Source organism: Balaenoptera acutorostrata, chromosome 3, assembly GCF_949987535.1.
Source record: "Balaenoptera acutorostrata chromosome 3, mBalAcu1.1, whole genome shotgun sequence".
Classification (NCBI taxonomy): domain Eukaryota; kingdom Metazoa; phylum Chordata; class Mammalia; order Artiodactyla; family Balaenopteridae; genus Balaenoptera; species Balaenoptera acutorostrata.
Window position 1 is genome coordinate 130,446,472 of NC_080066.1, and position 20,592 is coordinate 130,467,063.

General features: G+C 36.5%; 1 protein-coding gene across 1 annotated transcript in view; it reads right to left on the reverse strand.

Moving 5' to 3' along the window:
• NEMF (nuclear export mediator factor) overlaps window positions 1-20,592 on the reverse strand; it is a 57,398-nt gene that overhangs the window by 28,800 nt on the left and 8,006 nt on the right. The window contains exons 5-16 of the mRNA XM_007192812.3: window positions 13,471-13,619; window positions 12,137-12,204; window positions 11,074-11,160; window positions 9,779-9,852; window positions 8,836-8,906; window positions 8,318-8,393; window positions 7,868-7,930; window positions 6,139-6,216; window positions 5,847-6,055; window positions 5,406-5,597; window positions 4,958-5,021; window positions 2,751-2,839 (exon numbers count right to left, since the gene is read on the reverse strand). Of these exons, the coding sequence (XP_007192874.2) occupies window positions 2,751-2,839; window positions 4,958-5,021; window positions 5,406-5,597; window positions 5,847-6,055; window positions 6,139-6,216; window positions 7,868-7,930; window positions 8,318-8,393; window positions 8,836-8,906; window positions 9,779-9,852; window positions 11,074-11,160; window positions 12,137-12,204; window positions 13,471-13,619 (1,220 nt within the window). The remainder of the gene's footprint in view (window positions 1-2,750; window positions 2,840-4,957; window positions 5,022-5,405; window positions 5,598-5,846; window positions 6,056-6,138; window positions 6,217-7,867; window positions 7,931-8,317; window positions 8,394-8,835; window positions 8,907-9,778; window positions 9,853-11,073; window positions 11,161-12,136; window positions 12,205-13,470; window positions 13,620-20,592) is intronic.

Here is a 20,592-nt window from a genome sequence, read left to right on the forward strand (position 1 = left end):
AGACTTACACTGTATGACCCATAAAGAGCACAGGTACTGCTAGAAATAGGGTTTAAGATGAGGTTTAAAAACAGAAGTACTGGCTGAAAATCTGATCAAGAAGTAAGCACTTCCCTAGATCTTTCCAGCTCTGAACATGGTGGTAACTGCCCCTTCAACACTCTAACAGAAAGTCAGAAATTAATTCTCTAAAAAGGGTACAAAGAGGATCTCTGGACTAGCGGAAACGTATCACAGTTCTAAGTAGGGATAATATATGTAAAATAGGGCAATTAAGTAGACGTATGAAATACTGGATACTAAGACTCTCCAGCTTTTTATTTCCACTGAGCTCCCAAAATGGTGATAGCCAGGTCTTCACTTTACAAATAGAAGAGAAAGAAGCTTTTGTGGGAAATGAGACCAGCCGAAAAGGCAAAAAGCTAAAGACTTCAAGAGTTCCACAGATGGCCCACACAGATCATTTTACAAGTCCAACAACTCACAAAGAACTTCCAATCAGCATTTTAATGTTCTGCTATAAAAAGTGAGTAGACAGTCAAGGATCACCAGACGTACACAAGTGAACGCTGGAGACAAAACCAACAAATAGAAAAAAGAAACTTGGAGAAGACAGACCTGCGAGAAAAGGATACTAAATAAAATGTAATACGTCAAAACTATTCTCAGTTATAAAGAAACTAGAGCAGTAAGTTTTTTTAAAGTAACATTCAAAAAACCAAAAACAGCTTAAAATTAAAACATGATAGGAAGAAATAAAAGATTAAAAAATTCAATGGAAGGATTGAAAGATAAAGTTGAGAAAATCTCAGAATACAGAACAAAAAGTTGAAAAACAGAAAATGCAAAGCAATAGGACTGCTAACGCGGGCGGGGGGGTCCCATATGTAAAACATGAGACTTCTAGAAAGAAAAAGAAAACAAAACAAAAAACCAGACAGAAGGTAGGCAATTTTCTAAGAAATAGTTCAAGAAAATTTCTCCAAACCGTGTTTCCAATTTAAAAGGCCCACAAAGTATCCAGCATAATGGATAAAAACATCATCACCAACCTATATTCCTGTGAAATTTTGGAAAACTGAGAGGAAGAAAAATAAGATCTAGAAGCTTACAGAAAGGCAAAAACAAGTTTCCTATTAAAATAGCAACTATCAGGCTTCCCTGGTGGCACAGTGGTTGAGAGTCTGCCTGCCAATGCAGGGGACACGGGTTTGAGCCCTGGTCTGGGAGGATCCCACATGCCGCGGAGCGACTGGGCCCATGAGCCACAACTACTGAGCCTGCGCGTCTGGAGCCTGTGCTCCTCAACAAGAGAGGCCGCGATGGTGAGAGGCCCGCACAGCGTGATGAAGAGTGGCCCCCGCTCGCCGCAACTGGAGGGAGCCCTTGCACAGAAACGAAGACCCAACACAGCCAAAAATAAAATAAAATAAATAAATAAATTAAAAAAAATAGCAACTATCAAAATGACAGCAAACTCAAGATCAAATCTGGAAGTTGTATAATACAATGGACAATGCCGTTTTAAAAGTCTGAGGGAAGGGCTTCCCTGGTGGCGCAGTGGTTGAGAATCTGCCTGCCAATGCAGGGGACACGGGTTCGGGCCTTGGTCTGGGAAGATCCCACATGCCGCGGAGCAACTAGGCCTGTGAGCCACAATTACTGAGCCTGCGCGTCTGGAGCCTGTGCTCCACAAGAGAGGCCGCGATAGTGAGAGGCCCGCACACCGCGATGAAGAGTGGCCCCCACTTGCCGCAACTGGAGAAAGCCCTCGCACAGAAACGAAGACCCAACACAGCCATAAATAAATAAATAAATAAATAAATAAATAAATAAAAATAACATGAAAAGGAAGAGTTAAAAAAAAAAAGTCTGAGGGAAACATATATTCAAATTAGAATTCTATACCCATCCAAACTGTTATGAGTAAAATAATTTTTTTATACATTGGACACCTCAAAAACTTTACCTTCTACATACCCCCTTCTCATGAAGCTTCTAGAGCACATAGTCCATAACCAAAGAAAAAGGAAGTTTGAGATTCAGGACAGAAGATACAACACAGAGAGAGGTTAAAGAGAAGTTCCAGGATAATAATAAAAGGAGATCTTAAAATGCTTACAGTAACCAATCTAGAACAAAGTATGTCAAAAAGCTCCAGGAAAGACTTCTGCAAGAAGATGATACTGATAAAATTCCAATGTGTTTGAACACACTTGGAAGCGAATTTGGACATGACTAATAACAAGAACAAAAATAAAAAGAAAGCAAATGAAACAATTATTAACTTCAGGGAAGATAAAATACTGAGCAGGAAAGGAAAATACTATATGATCCAGCTCTGATTACAACTTAAATATTCATAATAATGTTAACACAGAACATCAGTCTTGACAGAATTATGCTGTAAGTATATTGAGAAGCCAGGTGATGTGTGTGTATGTAATGCAGCACAAATGGAAAGAATAAAACCTTCACCTTTCCATAGTGGGAAGTTATTAATAGAGTGCAAAACAGAAAAAATAAGAAGCAGCAATATATTACTAAGAGAAATGGAGGTATATACCAAAAGATTCAGCTAAAAGGGCTAAAAGTTTCCTTGGGAGAGGAGGCAATAGGAGTAGGGATAAAAGTTTGTGGGGTTACTGGTTTTTTAACAAGCTTTGTAGAACTGCTTGATTTTCTAAATAATGTGTATGTAGAATTTTGATAGAAAGAAAAAATGTATTTTAAAAAGGTCGAATACTTACCAATACACTTTTCTTGCTTTCTGAATGGAGGTAACTGTCTGGACTTCTTTTAAGGTTTGCTTTGTTTTCTTTTCTGCTGATTTGAATGCCTATTTATAAGAAAAGAGTTTTTAAGTAATCTGTTGAAAATTTACTTAAATAACACCAAGTAAATGACAGGGGAAGAAATGGGTTTTTAAATGTCACAAATGGCACTATCTATACACACACACCATACATACATGAAAGTAATAAAATGGGGACTTTCCTGGTGGTGCAGTGGTTAAGAATCCGCCTGCCAATGCAGAGGACACGGGTTCGATCCCTGGTCCAGGAAGATCCCACATGCTGTGGAGCCACTAAGTCTGTGCACCACAACTACTGAGCCTGTGCTCTGGAGTCCACGAGCCACAACTACTGAGCCCACACCACAACTACTGAAGCCCACACCACAACTACTGAAGCCCGTGCGCCTAGAGCCCATGCTCCGCAACAAGAGAAGCCACCGCAATGAGAAGCCCACGCGCTGCAACGAAGAGTAGCCCCCACTCGCCACAACTAGAGAAAGCAAATCAACGACGACCCAACACAGCCATAAATAAATAAATTTATTTTTTAAAAAGTAATAAAATGAAAAAATTTTGGCCTTAAATATTAAAATGATTTGTATACAAATATCTGCTCAAGACCTACAAATGAAAAAGAGTTCATCTGTTTACCATATACTCAGTGCCACCATGTAATAGGCTTTGGGCTAGATGTCAGAGACACAACAATGAACAAGACAAAGTTTCTACTTCCTACCCCACTGGGGTCTAGGAGAAGAGACATATATAAAACACATAATTATTCAAATAAACATGGTAAATGTTTCAAAGGATGCTATGAGAGTACAACAAGGGAACCTAATTTATAACTGATTATGGTCAAAGAAGGTATTTCTGAGGAAATGGCATTTAGGCTGAAGCCTGAAGGATTAATGGAATTATCAAGGCAAAGAATACAAAGAGCACTGTAAGCAGAAGGAAAAGGCCAGCGTGACCAGCAAGTATGATTACAGGGTAAATGAGGTTGGAGAGGCAGATAGAGCTAAGTCATGAAGACCACTCATTTAACAGATATTAACGTGACTATGTTTCAGGCAATATTCTAGGGACTGGGACACAGCAATGAATAAAACAGATAAAGATCCTTCTTTCATGCAATCTACATTCTAGAGGGAAGACAGATAAACATATGTTGGGATGGGTGTTTTTAAAAAAGAAAAACAAGAGTAAAAAGGGAGTGATTGAGGTAGTATTATTTTTACTAAGAGTGGTCAAGAAAGGCCTCTCTGATAGTCTTATTTAAGTAGACACATGAATGATGAGGGGGATCAAACCATGAAAAATCTGAGGGGAGAACATTCTTGGCAGAAAGAGCAAGTGCAAAGGCCCTGAGAAGGCAGTATGGGCCACTGATGTAGGAACAGCTTAAGATCCCACTGGAGCTGGAAACAGTGTGTAACAGGAGGAGTGTGGGTGATGTGACCAGAGGGAAGCAGATAGGCCTCCCTACCTGATCCAGGCTTTAAGGTGTCTTGAATAAGATGGGAAGAAACTGGAAGATGTTGAACAGAGAGAAATGACTTCATTTTTTTATTTAAAAGGATTGACTGGATATGAGAAGAGTCCAGGATGACTCCAACATTTTTTAAAAATTAAGTAATTTATTTATTTATTTATTTATTTATTTTTGGCTGTGTTGGGTCTTCGTTTCTGTGCGAGGGCTTTCTCTAGTTGTGGCAAGCGGGGGCCACTCTTCATCGCGGTGCGCGGGCCTCTCACTATCGCGGCCTCTCTTGTTGCAGAGCACAGGCTCCACACGCGCAGGCTCAGTAATTGTGGCTCACGGGCCCAGGTGCTCCGCGGCATGTGGGATCTTCCCAGACCAGGGCTCGAACCTGTGTCCCCTGCACTGGCAGGCAGATTCTCAACCACTGCGCCACCAGGGAAGTCCCAACATTTTTAACTTGAGCAAAAAAGGGAAAATTACTGAGATAGAGACCTGGGGAAGAGAGGGTTAGGGGAGAAAATAAATACTGGAAATACACACATTTAAAGCAAAATTAAGTTTGAAAGGTATTTCTGAATTTGAAAACCTCATTTAAAGAGCAGAAATAATTAAGTCCATTAAATTAATAAAGCAGAGAAAAACAATTAACATTCACTCTAAGAAATATTAAGTACCTTCTCAGCAGCTTCAACAGTCTTCTGTGTTTTCTTAGCAGCATATCTCTTGTGATCATAATACCTAGAAAAATATATCTTTTAATTGTAGATAAAATCTTCATTCTTTAGTTTTCTATTTACGTTATTTCTAATTTTACAGACTCACAAATCATCAAGAACAACTTTAAATACTTTTAAAAAAGTATTTCACCTCAAAGAATATACAGTCAAAATAATGATAGTTCTTATCCTTAATACCCTAACAGATTTATTGCAGATAATATTTTACCTAAAATTTATACTTATGGGAATTCCCTGGTGGTCCAGTGGTTAGGACTCTGCGCTTCCAATGCAGGGGGCACGGGTTCAAACCCTGGTCAGGGAACTAAGACCCCACATGCCGTGCAGCGTGGCAAATAAATAAATAAATTAATTAATTAAATAAATACTTAAATTTATGACTTACTTTTTGGCATTGGCATATGCTGACAAGCTGAGATCAACATCAATAAGCAATGGCCTATTTTTCTGAGGCTTTTGCAGTTGTTTATTCTTTTGCTTTTTCTTTTTTCCTTTTGGTGGTTCGGTTTCATTTTTCTCAGTACTGATGTCACCATCAACATCATCATCTTCCTCCTCTGATAACAAGTATGGATTTCTATTAAAAATATTCAATAGTATTTCACTAATGTCAATGACATCACTTTTTTATTTTCAATTTTTTTTCTCAAGGAAATTATAAATGGTTTACAGTACTTAAATAGTTGCATTATTTTAATGTAAATTAATTTTTTTCTGTATTTTCAAAGATAAATTTCCAAATAAAAAAAATTTTAATGAATACAGTGAAAAATTAAATAGCAAAATAAAGACAAGCACTAACTGCTTAACTAAGAATCAAACTTACCTTAGCAGCATTGTAACATGATTTGTTTGTAGTTTTAGTTCTTTGATTGCATTTGCAACAGGGTCTCCTTGAGCTTGGGCTTCTTTCACAATTAACCCGATTTCTGTCCAGTCTATCTGGTTGGCTAAAGCACTTCGAACAACCTGAATGGCTCTGTCAACTATTTGTAGGTTCATTTCTATAAGCTCTCCTTTAAGTTTGTCTATTTCCTTATGAAATAAACCAAAAACATTTGTTATAATGCCAAAGTTACCATTTTTGAAAAAGTATCTGAAAAAGCTAAACATAATACCTGAGCCTGCTGAAGAGCTTCTAATCTGTTTTCATGATCCTTTCGGACATTATCTAATTTCTTCAATGCTTGTTTTTCCTTTTGTTGACAAAACAGAGTTTTTAAAAATTAGATTTCTTCTACCTTCTGTACCTTCTCTCTTTTACCTCCTGAAACTCACTATCCCACCCCTACTTCTGCCCCCTCAATGTTGTTACCTAACTAGCTAAAGTTCCCCATAGTCCATCTCCCCAGGTCTATCCTACCCCAAAATGTTTCATGCTCCAAAATTACCTCTCCTGACCATCTACATCCCATTCCCTATATAGGAAGGTATTTTGATTACAGGTTACAGTGTATGTAAGATATGCCCCTACTGCCCTTGCATTATTCAAGCAGGCAGAATTCAAGACATTTTTCCCTATGGCATTAAAGTTTGGGGGAATGCATTTTTAGCATTAATCCCTAAAATAGCTTCCTTTTATTTTATTGCTGCTTTTAATTTTCTCAGCATTATTTCTAGTATTTTACAAAGTATTCTTTTTCCTAAATTAACAACACAAAGGCTCATGGTAGTTATGTGAACTTTTATAGAGTCAGCCCTCCGTACCTGCAGATACAAAACCTGCAGATATGGGAGGCTAACTATATTCACTGTACTACACCATTTTATATAAGGGACTTGAATATCCTTGGATTTTGGTACCCACAGGGGCTCCTGGAACAATCCACTGCAGACACCGAGGGATGGCTGTATAGCATTCTATCACACAGAACTTACATATTAAGGTTACTGATGTGGGGCTAATTTTGTAACACTAGTAATAGCATCACCAATTAGTGAATGTTTGCATGCTGGACGTAATATTAAAAATATTTAAGTTATAAGAATGGTGACTATTAAAAGAACACACAGTGATTACTAAAATAATTCACGGGTATTCTGATGTACATAAAAACATGGGGTTCAATGTTACTCTTAAATATCTGTTTACTTGCTAAAGTGCTGCCACCATGTGGCAATCACACTATGTAACTCATGTGACCCACTTGCTTTGAAATTCCGCTCCTGTTAATTTTTTACAACCGAGGTGGGGAGGATACAGAGATTCACATAATTTCAAGTTTTTGCACACATATTTTAAGATTCTATGAATATTTCTGAAAAATCAAATCAAGAGCGACTTTGGCCATTTTCTAAAACTGTTCTGCAGTAAAAGCTCCCCAAACATGGTCAAATGCACTGGGAAAACAAAACACAGCATATTAAACCCTCCTTGTGGAGTCATGATACATGCAAAGCATATTAAAGGCCTAGTTCAAAAGCCCACTTTAAAAAAGAAAACAGTTTAATGATAAACAAATATATACTTATTTGTATAGAGAAAACTATTCCCTCTCCTTTGGCCTATTTAAAAATCTCCTCTTTGAAACACTATTCCCTTTACAGCAAAGTTTGAGAAGCTCTGGGTTATTGTAATAAAGCAAATCATACCAGGGAATAAATAACAGGCCTCCTTCCCACTGTATTTTCTGGTTTAGAGAATATCTGATATTCTAATGGAGCAAATGAGCGTATTTTTTTTTAAACACTGATAGTTCCCCTGGACCTTTATTAATATACCAAGGGATCAGAGCATTCCCAAACTACTTCTAAAAGGCTGCCCATTCCTGGATGAGAGCATCACCTACCCAGCAAACCACACTCAAGGCTAGCTGGTTTATATAAATGTTTTTAATAACACCATACCTGTTGTAAAGCTTTTAAATCTATTTTCTGACCTTCTATCTTGGAATAAAATTCATCTACGGCCTTATCAAAAAAAGAAAAAGACAATCAACTAGCTGGAAAAAAAACACACAAACATGGTCTCTGCTTCAACTTGCATACACAGAATTTTAGGGTCCATTTTGTTTCATAACACCACACAAAGAACTTGAGTAGATTTCCAGTAAATGTATTATACAGCTAAGCAGTCAGGAATCAAATTAAGTTCAAATCTTTGGTCCTTCATCTTGAAATAAAGAGGCAACAAACATTTCCACTAGTTTGTATCTGTGACTGCACTGGTTTTTAATGTCCAGATTCATAATGATTGTAAAGCAGAAATATTTCCAATTTCTCAATCAAAGCAAGTTGATATTAATTTAACAACTCACATCATGCTAACTGGTCAAAAAACAGAATCAGAAAACCCACCTTGTCAAATGATTCAAATTCTATATATGGACATTGTGAATATTGAGAAAACAAGAAAGGATGAAATTCCTCATACCTGTAAAACATATTTACCAAGAACATTAATAGGGACTTCCCTGGTGGTGCAGTGGTTAAGAATCCGCCTGCCAATGCAGGGGACACGGGTTTGATCCCTGGTCCAGGAAGATCCCACATGCCACAGAACAACTAAGCCCGTGCGCCACAACTACTGAGCCTGCGCTCTGGAGCCTGCGAGACACAACTAATGAGCCCGTGTGCCACAACTACTGAAGCCCGCACGCCTAGAGCCCGTGCTCCGCAACAAGAGAAGCCACCGGAATGAGAAGCCCACGCACCGCCACAAAGAGTAGCCCCCGCTCGCCGCAACTAGAGAAAGCCCGCGCACAGCAACAAAGACACAATGCAGCCAAAAATAAATAAATCTATTTAAAAAAAAAGAAAAAGAAAAGAACATTAATAAACACCCAAAGCAAATTGACCCATGCCTACATACTTACGTGAGTATGTCTTCGGTTGGTTTATCTACTTCCAGGCTTGGTTTTATTTCTCTTTTCTGAATGATATACCCCTACAAAAATCCAACATTAAAACTAATTTCTATTCATAATTAACAGATTTACTTTCCTTGAATGATATTAATTTTATTAACTTACAAAATTATTCTAGTTATAAACAATCAGCATTTGTCTGATTGTATCATTTCTCAAAGTGATGTTTTTAAGACTCAGTAAGTACCATTAGAAAATACTGACTTATTCATATGACCAAGAAAAAAACAGGGAATAAAGAAAATGAAAACTAATGATTTGATAAAGTGGTGAGATTATACACGTGCATTTCGCTTTTTTCTTTCCATTTTTCAGATGTTCTGCAATTTAAAAAAGCCAAAAGCACTTTACTTCCAGCAGAAAAATCTTCAGTTCACTTTGCCAGTAGGAAATTTTAATTCATTTTAATAACTGGGTGCAGGGTATATTTGGAGTGAATTTAGCTGTAATTAATCAGAACTTTTCCTGAATGTTTTTTGTAAGTAAAGTTATACTTTGAATAGGGAAGAAAAACAAGATATGAGGTAACTCAAAGGATATTTAATAATTAAAAAAGATGTTAATCAGTAAATTTTTGGAAAGTGCTGGCAAATTAAGATGTGCTTCTCTATCTAAAATCAACCTAAGAGGAAATATTTTCAAATTCCTCAACTTTTCAGGAGTGCCAGTATTGACTTGACCCAGTACTTTGTAGAAGATTTAAGGAACAGAACAAAAATCAGAAACCAACAGCAATTAAAAAAGACTACCCTAGAATAAGCATATTACAGGTGTTAAATTTCCAAATTACAACAAAAAATTTACATATACTGATCCTTCAATGAACATTTAAATTCTAAAACTCTAAATAAGTAAAATATCAACAATATACAGTAAGTATATGTGGCGCCACCTTTCCACTGAAGTTGGATGTTGTTTTCATATACTCTTCTGCTTTCTGAAGACAAACAAGTACTTTTTCAATATCTAATAGGGGAATAAGAAAGGAAAAAAGGAGTGCCAATCAACTGTCCATAACTATTATTAAACATCTATGTAGAAAACAGAAAGTGCTTATGAAATAATACAAGTTGTTCAAGAAAATTATAGTTATTTCATGTTTATAACCAGTTTATTAAATAAGAATATATTTTGGCCAGCTTGTTGTCCCAATAGCTTTTATTGAATCCATCTTTCCCCTCATGATATGAAAGCCACTTTGTTCATATGCTAAATTCCCATATATATTTGGGCTTGTTTCTGAATTCTTTATTCTGTGTATTCCTTCTCCCAAAACTTAACTTTTAATTACTATAGCTTCATAATACATTTTAATTTATGAAAAGATTATACTCCATCATTACTATTATTTTCCAGAGTTTTCCTGAACATTTTTGTATGCTTTTTATTGCACATATCAGATTCATTTAAAAAAGGAAGTGCAATAGCAAAAATAACAATACCACCTGTCGGCATTTCGAACGGGATTGCACTAAATTCATGTATTTCAGAAACTAAATCATTCACTTCAAACATTCAATTTGTATTTTTAAATGCACAAAAAAATTTTACATTTGTGCATTTGTGCATCATAAAAATGATCCCTAAACCTTAAAAAGTGATATAAATCCCAAAATATAAATATCAAGAATGATTTTTTTTCCATTTTACATGAGAATCTGCAGATAAAAATTTGTCAAAGACCAAAGCTTCCATTTTCCTTATATTTCCTCTAATTTTTTATTATCCTAATCTGGAAGTTAATTTAGGTTCCCTTAAGTAGTTACAAAAGCCTAATTCATTATAAAGTCACACCACAGCACTTACAGAATTAAAATGCATAAATAATGCTACTTCTAGAAGCCCCTCAGGTTCTGAGTCTGAAGGTGAATAATTCAACTCCTTCAAGCCTTGTACCAGAGACTGTCTCAAGTACAGTAACCCCTTCCAAAATTTAGGGGGAGGGATGGAGAATATTCTAAAATCAGAAGGTAATAAGGTAGGTCAAGAGATTAAACTGCATGTTACTACGGATAAAGCGTCACATTAGAGTAGGAAGTCAGGAATACCATATGGATAGAACACTAATAGGTCAAATGTTTTTAAGTCTAGAACTACCCACTCACTTATTACTTTTTCCAGAAATAATTTTCATAGGTTTAAAAAAATGAAATAAAAATGGGCAAAACTTGTAGCATGCACACATACCTTTACTTTCAAATTTTTCATCCACTTTGACATTGCCAGAGAATCCATTTTCTATAAGACAGTGTTCAATGAGAGCTGGTCCACAGGCTATAAAAGCAGAGGATATTATTTGTAGTATTTTCCTATAAAATTTCACATTCAAAATACTAACGTATATCCCAATATAAATGATCTACTCAATAACAGTAGCCAGTGAAAATAACAATTAGTTTACCTATTTTGAAATGTTATTAGAAATGACAGTTCAAGTATTTATAAAAATTTGAGACTACAATAAAATTGTAGAAGTCAGTGCAAAAGTTATAGGAATTTAATGGAATTTAGCCACGTATAAAAAGGATTATAAACCAGGAATGAAAGGTTGGTTTAGCATCCAAAAACTGGTTGATGTAATACATCATATTAACAGAATAAAGAAATAGAAAAATCCAAACTTACAAATTTTACACATGCTATACTAACAGATGCAAAGTTTTAAAGATAACTTTTTAAATGCATTCTACACAGTAACTCCTGTAGTAATCAATGGTACCTGCCTTCTCATATGTCCTCCCCAGATTCCTTAGTATAGGGATAAGTGATGATTTTCTCAAGTGTAAAAGTTGATTAGATTATCTTTACCCTGGTTATCAGCAGCACCTGGCAGACCCTGGAAAGCCCTGAGACTCACCAATAAAAAACAAAAAGCAAAACAAAGAAAACCCAACCAAGCTAAGTGACTATTAAACCAAAAAGACAGACACTGAAAAAAACAAAAAAACAAAAAAAAGATTTCTTAGAAAACTACAGCTGGCGCTCAAGTGCTAGATAACATAGTTTGTTTACATAACTGTATTGCTTTCAAATAAGACGTAACATAAAGGTCAAAGTTCATATGGTACAACAAATTTCTCTTTCCTTGAAAATAAACACTTATTTACTCAAAAGATCATTTTAAACTCCTTTCTACATTTATCAAGTTGTTCTAATTTTCTACTAGAACTAGATTTCAATGTGTTACATATATTTCTAAGAAACCATATTATCCTACAAACACTTCATTGCTCTATATAGGATTACTCACGAAGTAATGGGTTAAGAACTCTCTTCAGTAGTTCACCCTTAGGTGCACTGGCTATTATTTCAGTCAATCTGTGAAACAAAATTGACACACTCCTTACTATCTTATATTTAATAAACCCTACAGCCATATTCATATCCACAGTACTTTCATATGCATCAATTTGCCTGATCTTCAAAATACCCTAAAATATAAAAGGAGTTAGTTCACTTTATAGGTTTAAAAAAAAAAAAAAGGATCATAAAAGTAATTTATCTAAGTTTAGTAGGTTCCTGAACGGCAGACTGGGACTTGAAACCAAGTTTTCCAAGGAACATCAATACTTTTTCAACTAAGTCATACTGCTTATCGTCAGCATGCCCATATATGACATGAAAGACACATTTTTATGCAACAGTTAAATGTAGTTTGTGGAGACTGGTGATATATGGATTTTTTAAAAAAATTTTATTGTAGTTGATTCACAATGTTGTGTTAGTTTCAGGTGTACAGCAAAGTGAATCAGTTATACATATATCAATACATATATCCACTCTTTTTTTTTTTAGATTCTTTTCCCATATAGGCCATTACAGAGTATTGAGTAGAGTTCCCTGTGCTATACAGCATGTTCTTACTAGTTATCTATTTTATATACAGTAGTGTGTATATGTCAATCCCAATCTCCCAAGTTATCCCTCCCTGGTGATATATCTTAACACCTGAAATGACTTTACCTAATTAAACATTTAGAAAGAACTCAAGGATGCTGTGGGCCACAGTATTCCCCCCCAAATCAGCATCAACCTCACCTGCAAACTTGTTAGAAATGTAAATTCCTGGGATCTACACCAGATCTACTTAAAACCTGGTGGGGGCGGGGGGATCTATATTTTACCAAGCCCTCTAGGTGATTCTGATGCATTCTAAACTTTGAAAACCACTGCTGTAGCCTATTAGCAAAGCCTTCCAGCCAGAAGAGTACAGTTATAGTCAGCACCTTATCCCACCATACTCCTATTTTTTAACTAAACCAGAATTCCTATCTCCTTTTGCGCTCTGCCAAGATATCCATTTGTCTTCTCACAGAACAGCTAATAAATTCCCCCACTTTACCAAGAAATCATAAACATCTGAAGTAACACCAAACTTAGATTAAAAAAACATACATTTGCTACTCCCAAATAAGGCTTAATTGCTTACATTTAAGCGCACACTTATGTAGTTCAAGCAGCCCAAATTTATTTTATGCAAGTAAACAAAATATTTTCTTATGTGACAGTTCTTTCATATTCTGACATATGATCTATTTTACTATGTAATACAATATGAAATGAGTTAATAGACAAACATGTTACCTTTCCAAGGTAAGCAAAGGTTCGGCAGCTCTAGCATGATCAATTGGATAATGTTCACGAACAGCAAATTTAACATCATCTGACTCATCAGTTCGAAATCTTAGGATATTTAAAATTAGGTACTCATAATCTGTAAGAACAATGTTCCCCTGTAATAGAATAAAATATAATTTAATGCTTTTCCCAAATCATTCTTAAATCTTCTTAAAAATTGAGAAAGAAAATGTAGTCTCTTAAAAACCCAATCAAGGCTATAGAAATGAAGTTACAAACACAAAGCATTTGAGTTGCATCTAAACAGTGCTCCTTGCACTTGCCCAGCACAGACTATGAAATAAAATAAATCTAAACACCCCAAGTTTGAAACATAATGAAGGAATCTAGAGCAACTTTAAACTCATTGTCTGGTGGTTCTGCAGAGGTCACTATTAGAAGCAGAATAATCAATTAACACCTTGATGACCACCAATTGAACTTAATGTTGCACTTGGTTGAGGCAAATCTTCAAACACTGTGGCTTATTAAGAAAAACAACATATATTTCAGAAGCCAAACACAGAGCTATTTATACTTTCACCTGCAATTTGTCTTTGAATAGCAATTAGTTATACAGAAAAATCAATAAAGGTCGTTATACCCTTTGACCAGGAATTCCACACTTGGTTATGTGGCCTAGTGTAATTAACTCAATAAAACCAAAAGCTACATGCTTAAACTGCACCTTATTTACAATAGAAAAAAACTGCAAACAGCCTAAATGTAAAAATTGGAGATATTGATAAATAAATTATACCAATATGACAAAATATTTAAAAACTGTTAACTTAAGAAGACTACGTAGGACTTACCTAGTGGTGCAGTGGTTATCTGCCTGCCAGTGCAGGGGACACAGGTTCGAGCCCTGGTCCGGGAAGATCCCACATGCCGTGAAGCAAGTAAGCCCACGTGCCACAACTACACAACTAGAGCCCGCGCGCCTAGAGCCTGTGCTCCGCAACAAGAGAAGCCACCAGAATTGAGAAGCCCACACACCGCAATGAAGAGTAGCCCCTGCTCGATGCAACTAGAGAAAGCCTGTGCGCAGCAACGAAGCCCCAACACAACCAAAAATAAATAAATAAAATTGATTCTTTGAAAAAAGACTATGTAAAAAAAGTAGGAAGATGTTTATAATGTTAAGTAAAAAATAGGAAGACAAAAAAATCCTCTATCCTGGGAAGTAGAAGGCAAATGTATCCTGGGAAGTGGAAGGCAAACACTAGGAAAAATTAAAATACTTATTAAAGAGTGAGGATTAAAAAGTCTTTTTAAAACTTAATATTGTTACATAATCTTTTCAATAAAAAAAAGGGGAGAGGGGCTTCCCTGGTGGCGCAGTGGTTGAGAATCTGCCTGCTAATGCAGGAGACACGGGTTCGAGCCCTGGTCTGGGAAGATCCCACATGCCACGGAGCAGCTGGGCCCGTGAGCCACAGCTGCTGAGCCTGCGCGTCTGGAGCCTGTGCCCCGCAACGGGAGGGGCTGCGATAGTGAAAGGCCCGCGCACCGCGATGAAGAGCGGTCCCCGCACCGCGATGAAGAGTGGCCCCCACTTGCCGCAACTAGAGAAAGCCCTCGCACGAACCGAAGACCCAGCACAGCCAAAAATAAATAAATAAATAAATAAATAAAATTTAAAAAAAAAAAAAAGGGGAGAAACCTAATGAAAATAAAACTTCCCAAAAACACAAACTTCCAAATTTATTATAGACAGTGAAGGTTGTTGTATAATTAAAATACAAAGAAGAATTCATGAAAATAAATGGTCACAAATGCCTTAGCAAGTACTTAGAAGGTGGTCCCAGAAGACGGTGGGAACAGCCCCAATCTCATGAAGAATAACAGGTTGCAAGATAATGTTAACTAGATGGGGCCACCATTCACCTTGATCACAAATATACAGGCATACCTCGACATTATTGCAGGTTTGGTTCCAGACCACCGAAATAAAGCAAATATTGCAATAAAGCAAGTCACACGAATTTTTTGGTTTCCCAGTGCATATAAAAGTTATGTTTACACTATATTGTAATGTATAATAATATAATGTAAAATATAATATATAATAACACAACATATAATATACTGTATGAAGATAATAATATACTTTAAAAAACAAGGTACGTACCTTAATTTAAAAATACTTTATTAAAATGGTTTCTCCTCCTTATTTGTACCATTTTAATAACTGTGGCAGTACCCAGTTTATAAGCATATGTTATTTGGAACTCAGAGAGAGGCATGTGTACACATGATTGTGATTGGGTGCTCAGACCGCCACATAAAGTGGCAACATATTACTTAATAGTCATAAAATCCTTCCAGGGTTTCTGGGCTCCTTTTTCTGGTCTCTCCTGGCCCACTGAGGTCTGCTGAGTTCCCTATTCCTTTAAAACCTGACCTGTCTGAGACTTGAGACCAAGAAAGTTTAGAAGTCAAGTTGGAGGTTAATAGCCATTTGGAGAATCCTGCTGGAGAGGGCAGTGCCAGAGGGGAGTTCGAACTGAAAGAAAAGACAGCGAGCGTAGAGGAAGTGAGCTGTCCTGTGTGGCCCCTGTAGTTGGTCACATCACAGCAGAGGAAGGTTCCAGCCAAAGGAAGCGTCACTGTGGAGAGGCCCCTGGAATGGGGCAGCAATGTTTGCTCACTTCTCGGGGGTTTGGGGGAAACCAAAGTTCAAAAGCCAGGACCTTTCCATAATTAAAGTATCTCCCTTTCCAGTCTCAAAAGAGCATCACCCTGAATTATCTTGATTTCATCACTATGGCAAACCAGTAAGACAGTCTGCCAAATACAGTGTTATTTTCCACATTTTAGAGGTGTTAAAAAATATCCCATAGTGGTGATATGGCTGCTCCCAAGATTATAAAGCTGGTTGGTGTGAGAGCTTGACTTGCTGTTCCTTTTGCTTGACCCTTTGTTGAGGACTCACTAGAGATTGATCCAAAGGCTTAACCACTTTGTAGAAGGAACGGGAGGCCTGTTCCCTGTCCTTGTTTTATGTGGTCTTATGGTCAATATGATTGATAAAGTTGAACATGCCCAGGAAATGTAATAAAGTAAAAACTTCCAAGGCAAAGACTTTGGTCATGCGGACAGCTGTTTCTGAGGTAGATAAACAGTATTAATGCAAAAAAAAAAAAAAAAAACTTTATTGTTAAGAACTGCTAACCATCATCTGAGCTTTCGGTGAGTTGTTCGTAGTAACATTAAAGATCACTGATCACAGATAACCATAAAAATATAATAGTAATGAAAAAGTTTGAAATATTGTGAGAATTTAAAAAATGTGACAGAGACATAAAGTGAGCAAATGCTGTTGGAAAAATGGCACTGACAGCAAAAAATTACTTGATGCAGGACTGCCACAAACCTTCAATTTGTAAAAAATGCAGTGTATGAGAAGCATACAGCAAAGCTCAGTAAAATGAGGAATGCCTGTAGATAACCTGAAGTTACTAGGTGTTGAAAGAGTAGGACCTACTGCTAAAGGTTCTAACTTCAAAGAAATCATGCATTTAGAAATTTAAACATTTAACTTAAAGAACAGAAATGTTAACTGGAGAAGGAAAGTAGGAGACTTGGATAGAAGTCCATATAGTGTCTGATTGGTTCATAAAGGTGTGACTTGAAAAACAGACCTGGCCATAGGACCCGGCACATAGAACGTGCTCAATAAATGTTGAATCAAATTGTTCAGTTATCAAGAACATCTGGAAGATTCCAGTAAGGCAGTTACTTCCCTCAGAGGGCTTTCTTTAAACCAAGGTTTCCCAAAAGTATTCTGTTAAGAACCACTACTCCCATTAAAAAGAAAAAAATTCTGTGATCTAATAAGTTTTGGAAATTCTATGTAACATATCCTTCCCTAGGGGATGTACACATCACACGATCATATTAAAGGCACTGGTAAGTCCTAGAGTTAATAAAAATTTTTTTACCTTATTTATTCTCAAGGTTCTTCAAATTTTTATGACTAGGGGAACCATTTTTCTAGGCTATTATCATATGGAAGTGGTGTCGAGGAACTTACTTGGGGAAATACTGCACTTGTCTCTGATGTACTCAATAATCCACTTTCTAATCTTACTTTCTCCAGAGTCTTTCTTACTGGAACCTTCTTTTCACAAATTAATAAACTGACTTTCTTAAGTGAGTCTGAATAGCAACAGCCTCTTTACCCAAGGTCTGATCAACTCTAGATAATCCATACATCAAAATTCCAGACATGAAGGCTAGAAGCTCAGACCCTGGTATAAAGAGAGGAGAGAGCAATCTTCAAGATCTACTGTAAGAATCAACCAAAATACTTCTCTTAAATACCACAGTGAGTACTGAAAATTCCCAAGCACATACTCTCATATATAAATCCTGAATATCTATTCCAAACTCATCATTAAGTGGACCTCTGGAACCTAGACAGTACATGTGCCAATTGCGCAGAGCCTTCAAAACAGAAAGACCCTAAATGCAAGGGGGTATCCTGGATTGAATCCTGGAACAGAAAAAAGAACATGAGTAGAAAAACTGGTGAAACCCAAATAAAGTCTGTAGTTTAATTAGCAGTAATGTGCCAATGTGAATTTCTCAGTTTTGACAAATGTACTATGGTTATATAAGATGTTAACATTAAGAGAAACTAAGTGAAGGGTATACAGGAATTTTCTTTATTATCTTTGCAACTTTTCTACAAATCTAGTATTACTATAAAATAAAAAAATTATTTAAATTTTTAAATGATAATAAAGACTTTTTTATTCTGTGGAAAGAAATTTTACATCATTAAGTGCTAAGTTTAAACTGAAAAAGGAAAAAAAGAAACAAAAGGAAAGGCTCATGTCTGATATATAACTTAAACTTCACAATAAGTTAAACCTAAGGCAGCCTGCAATTAGTTACATTCTAGAGATTTCTTCCCCCCCCAATGAAAAAAAACCTTCTCTTGTTTTATAATTGGGGTGGGCGGGAGTGGGGGAAAGGGATCATAAATAGGACACCAAACATAACAGTGGTTACTTTGGGATGAGGAACTGGTTGGGCCAGAGGTGATAAGACCTTCAATTTTAATTCTACAAACTTTTCTATATACTGAGAATGTATTCGTGTACTACTTGTATAAACATTTTTAATTTAAATGGTAGCCTAGATAATTCTATTGTCCTACTGAGAAAAAGAAAAACTAGACAAAATACAAAGCAAGTCTCTTAAGAAACAAAAAATGCAAACAGGCAGTAAACATTTATAGGATCAAAATCTAGCAGAGGAAAACTCAGAAAGCTGAGTTCCACACTTAGAGCTACTTCTTCCCTAGGATTATTTATCTAACAGTTAAGAATCAGCTGACAGGCTGGGAAGCTGAGCGTGAATTTTGATAGGCTCACAGGACAACTAAGGAGAATAAAAATTTGAGTTCAGGGTCCAAGTGAAAGGGGTAGGGGCTGAAGGGATTTATCCCTGATAAGTTCAGCTATGAATACTGACCCCAAAAGGCTGCATCTCAGGAGAAGGAGTGAATTGGAAATTTTCCAGCTTTCCCACACCCAGCTCCTAATCAATTCAATTCTTGATTGGAGTAAGGTAATATGGGATTACCTGTGTCCTTAGCTACCTGTCTAAAGCAAATATCCTCCCTAAAGGAAGATAACATCATTCCAGGTCTCACGGTTTATGTATGACTTTTCCTACTCAATGCCTGGCACACAATAAAGTAACCAGGCATGGGAGGAGATAAGACAATGTAATTATAGTTAAAAGAACAACAGACTATAAAACAGACATCAGAGGAATCAGATAATAGAGCAATTACAAATGATTCCAAATGATTCTTGTCTGATAGCAATAAAATTAGTGAATTGGAAGATAGATCAAAAGAAAATATGACTGAATTTTCCCATACTGATGAAAAACACCAACTCACAGATTCTAGAAGCACTGTGAACCCCAGAAGGTAATTACAAAGGAAAATCAACTAGACATATCATAGCAAACTACTGAAAATCAAAGACAAAGAGAAAAAAATTTAAAGCACCCAGTTAAAAAGGAGAGATTACCTTCAAAGGAGCAACAGTATGATTGACACTGGTTTCAACAGAAACAGTGGTCACTAGAAAACAATATACTATTTTTATAATTGCCAAAAAGTTATTCAACTAATTAATGAGAGAACTAGATGACAAAACTGGTTCTAAGAGAGATGAAGTAAGTGGACTACTTAGAGTGGGTGAGAAAAGAATGATTGTGTAAGATTGCCAATTTAGGGCAATAAAACTGCAACCTCTGGGGATATCTTTTCTCTGGGCAGAGATAATTTGAATCTCTACTAGATGAAATTAATTTTCATTGCTATCAGGCAAGAATTATCTGCATTGCTATCAGTTTTCTATAAGTTAAAGTCCACCCTTAATGAGTTGTAAAAGAGCTTAATCAAGAGTAAATAGCAGGGTCTTCCCTGGTGGCACAGTGGTTAAGAATCCGCCTGCCAATTCAGGGGATATGGATTCTATCCCTGGTTCGGGAAGATTCAACATGCCGTGGAGCAACTAAGCCTGCGAGCCACAACTACTGAGCCCGCGTGCCGCAACTACTGAAGCCCTCACGCCTAGAGCCCGCGCTCCACAACAAGAGAAGCCACCGCAATGAGAAGCCCGCCCACCGCAAGGAACAGTAGTCCCCGCTCGCCACAACTAGAGAAAAGCCCATGCGCAGCAACGAAGACCCAACGCAGCCAAAAAAAAAAAATATACATCCCTAGAATCCCCAGGAGTGCCGGCTAGACAACGCTAGACAACACCTGGCAAGATACTGAAATGACATTTTGTCCTTTTTGTCTCTTTTCAAATTTTGGGTAATTTTTAACAGTCTCCTCTCGTGATTACAACATCTCAAATTATTCTTGATTACACATATACACAGAAAAAGCTACTTTGTTTCTTGGACTGATTTATTTACACAAGTGAAGCAAGAAATGTTAAATAACATATATAAACCTCCTTGAACTATAGACAGCAAATCTAGAGCCACATGGTATCAAGCAGTTACTGAAGCCTTAATAATCACTGCTGCCTGAAGAATTCATAAGAAATT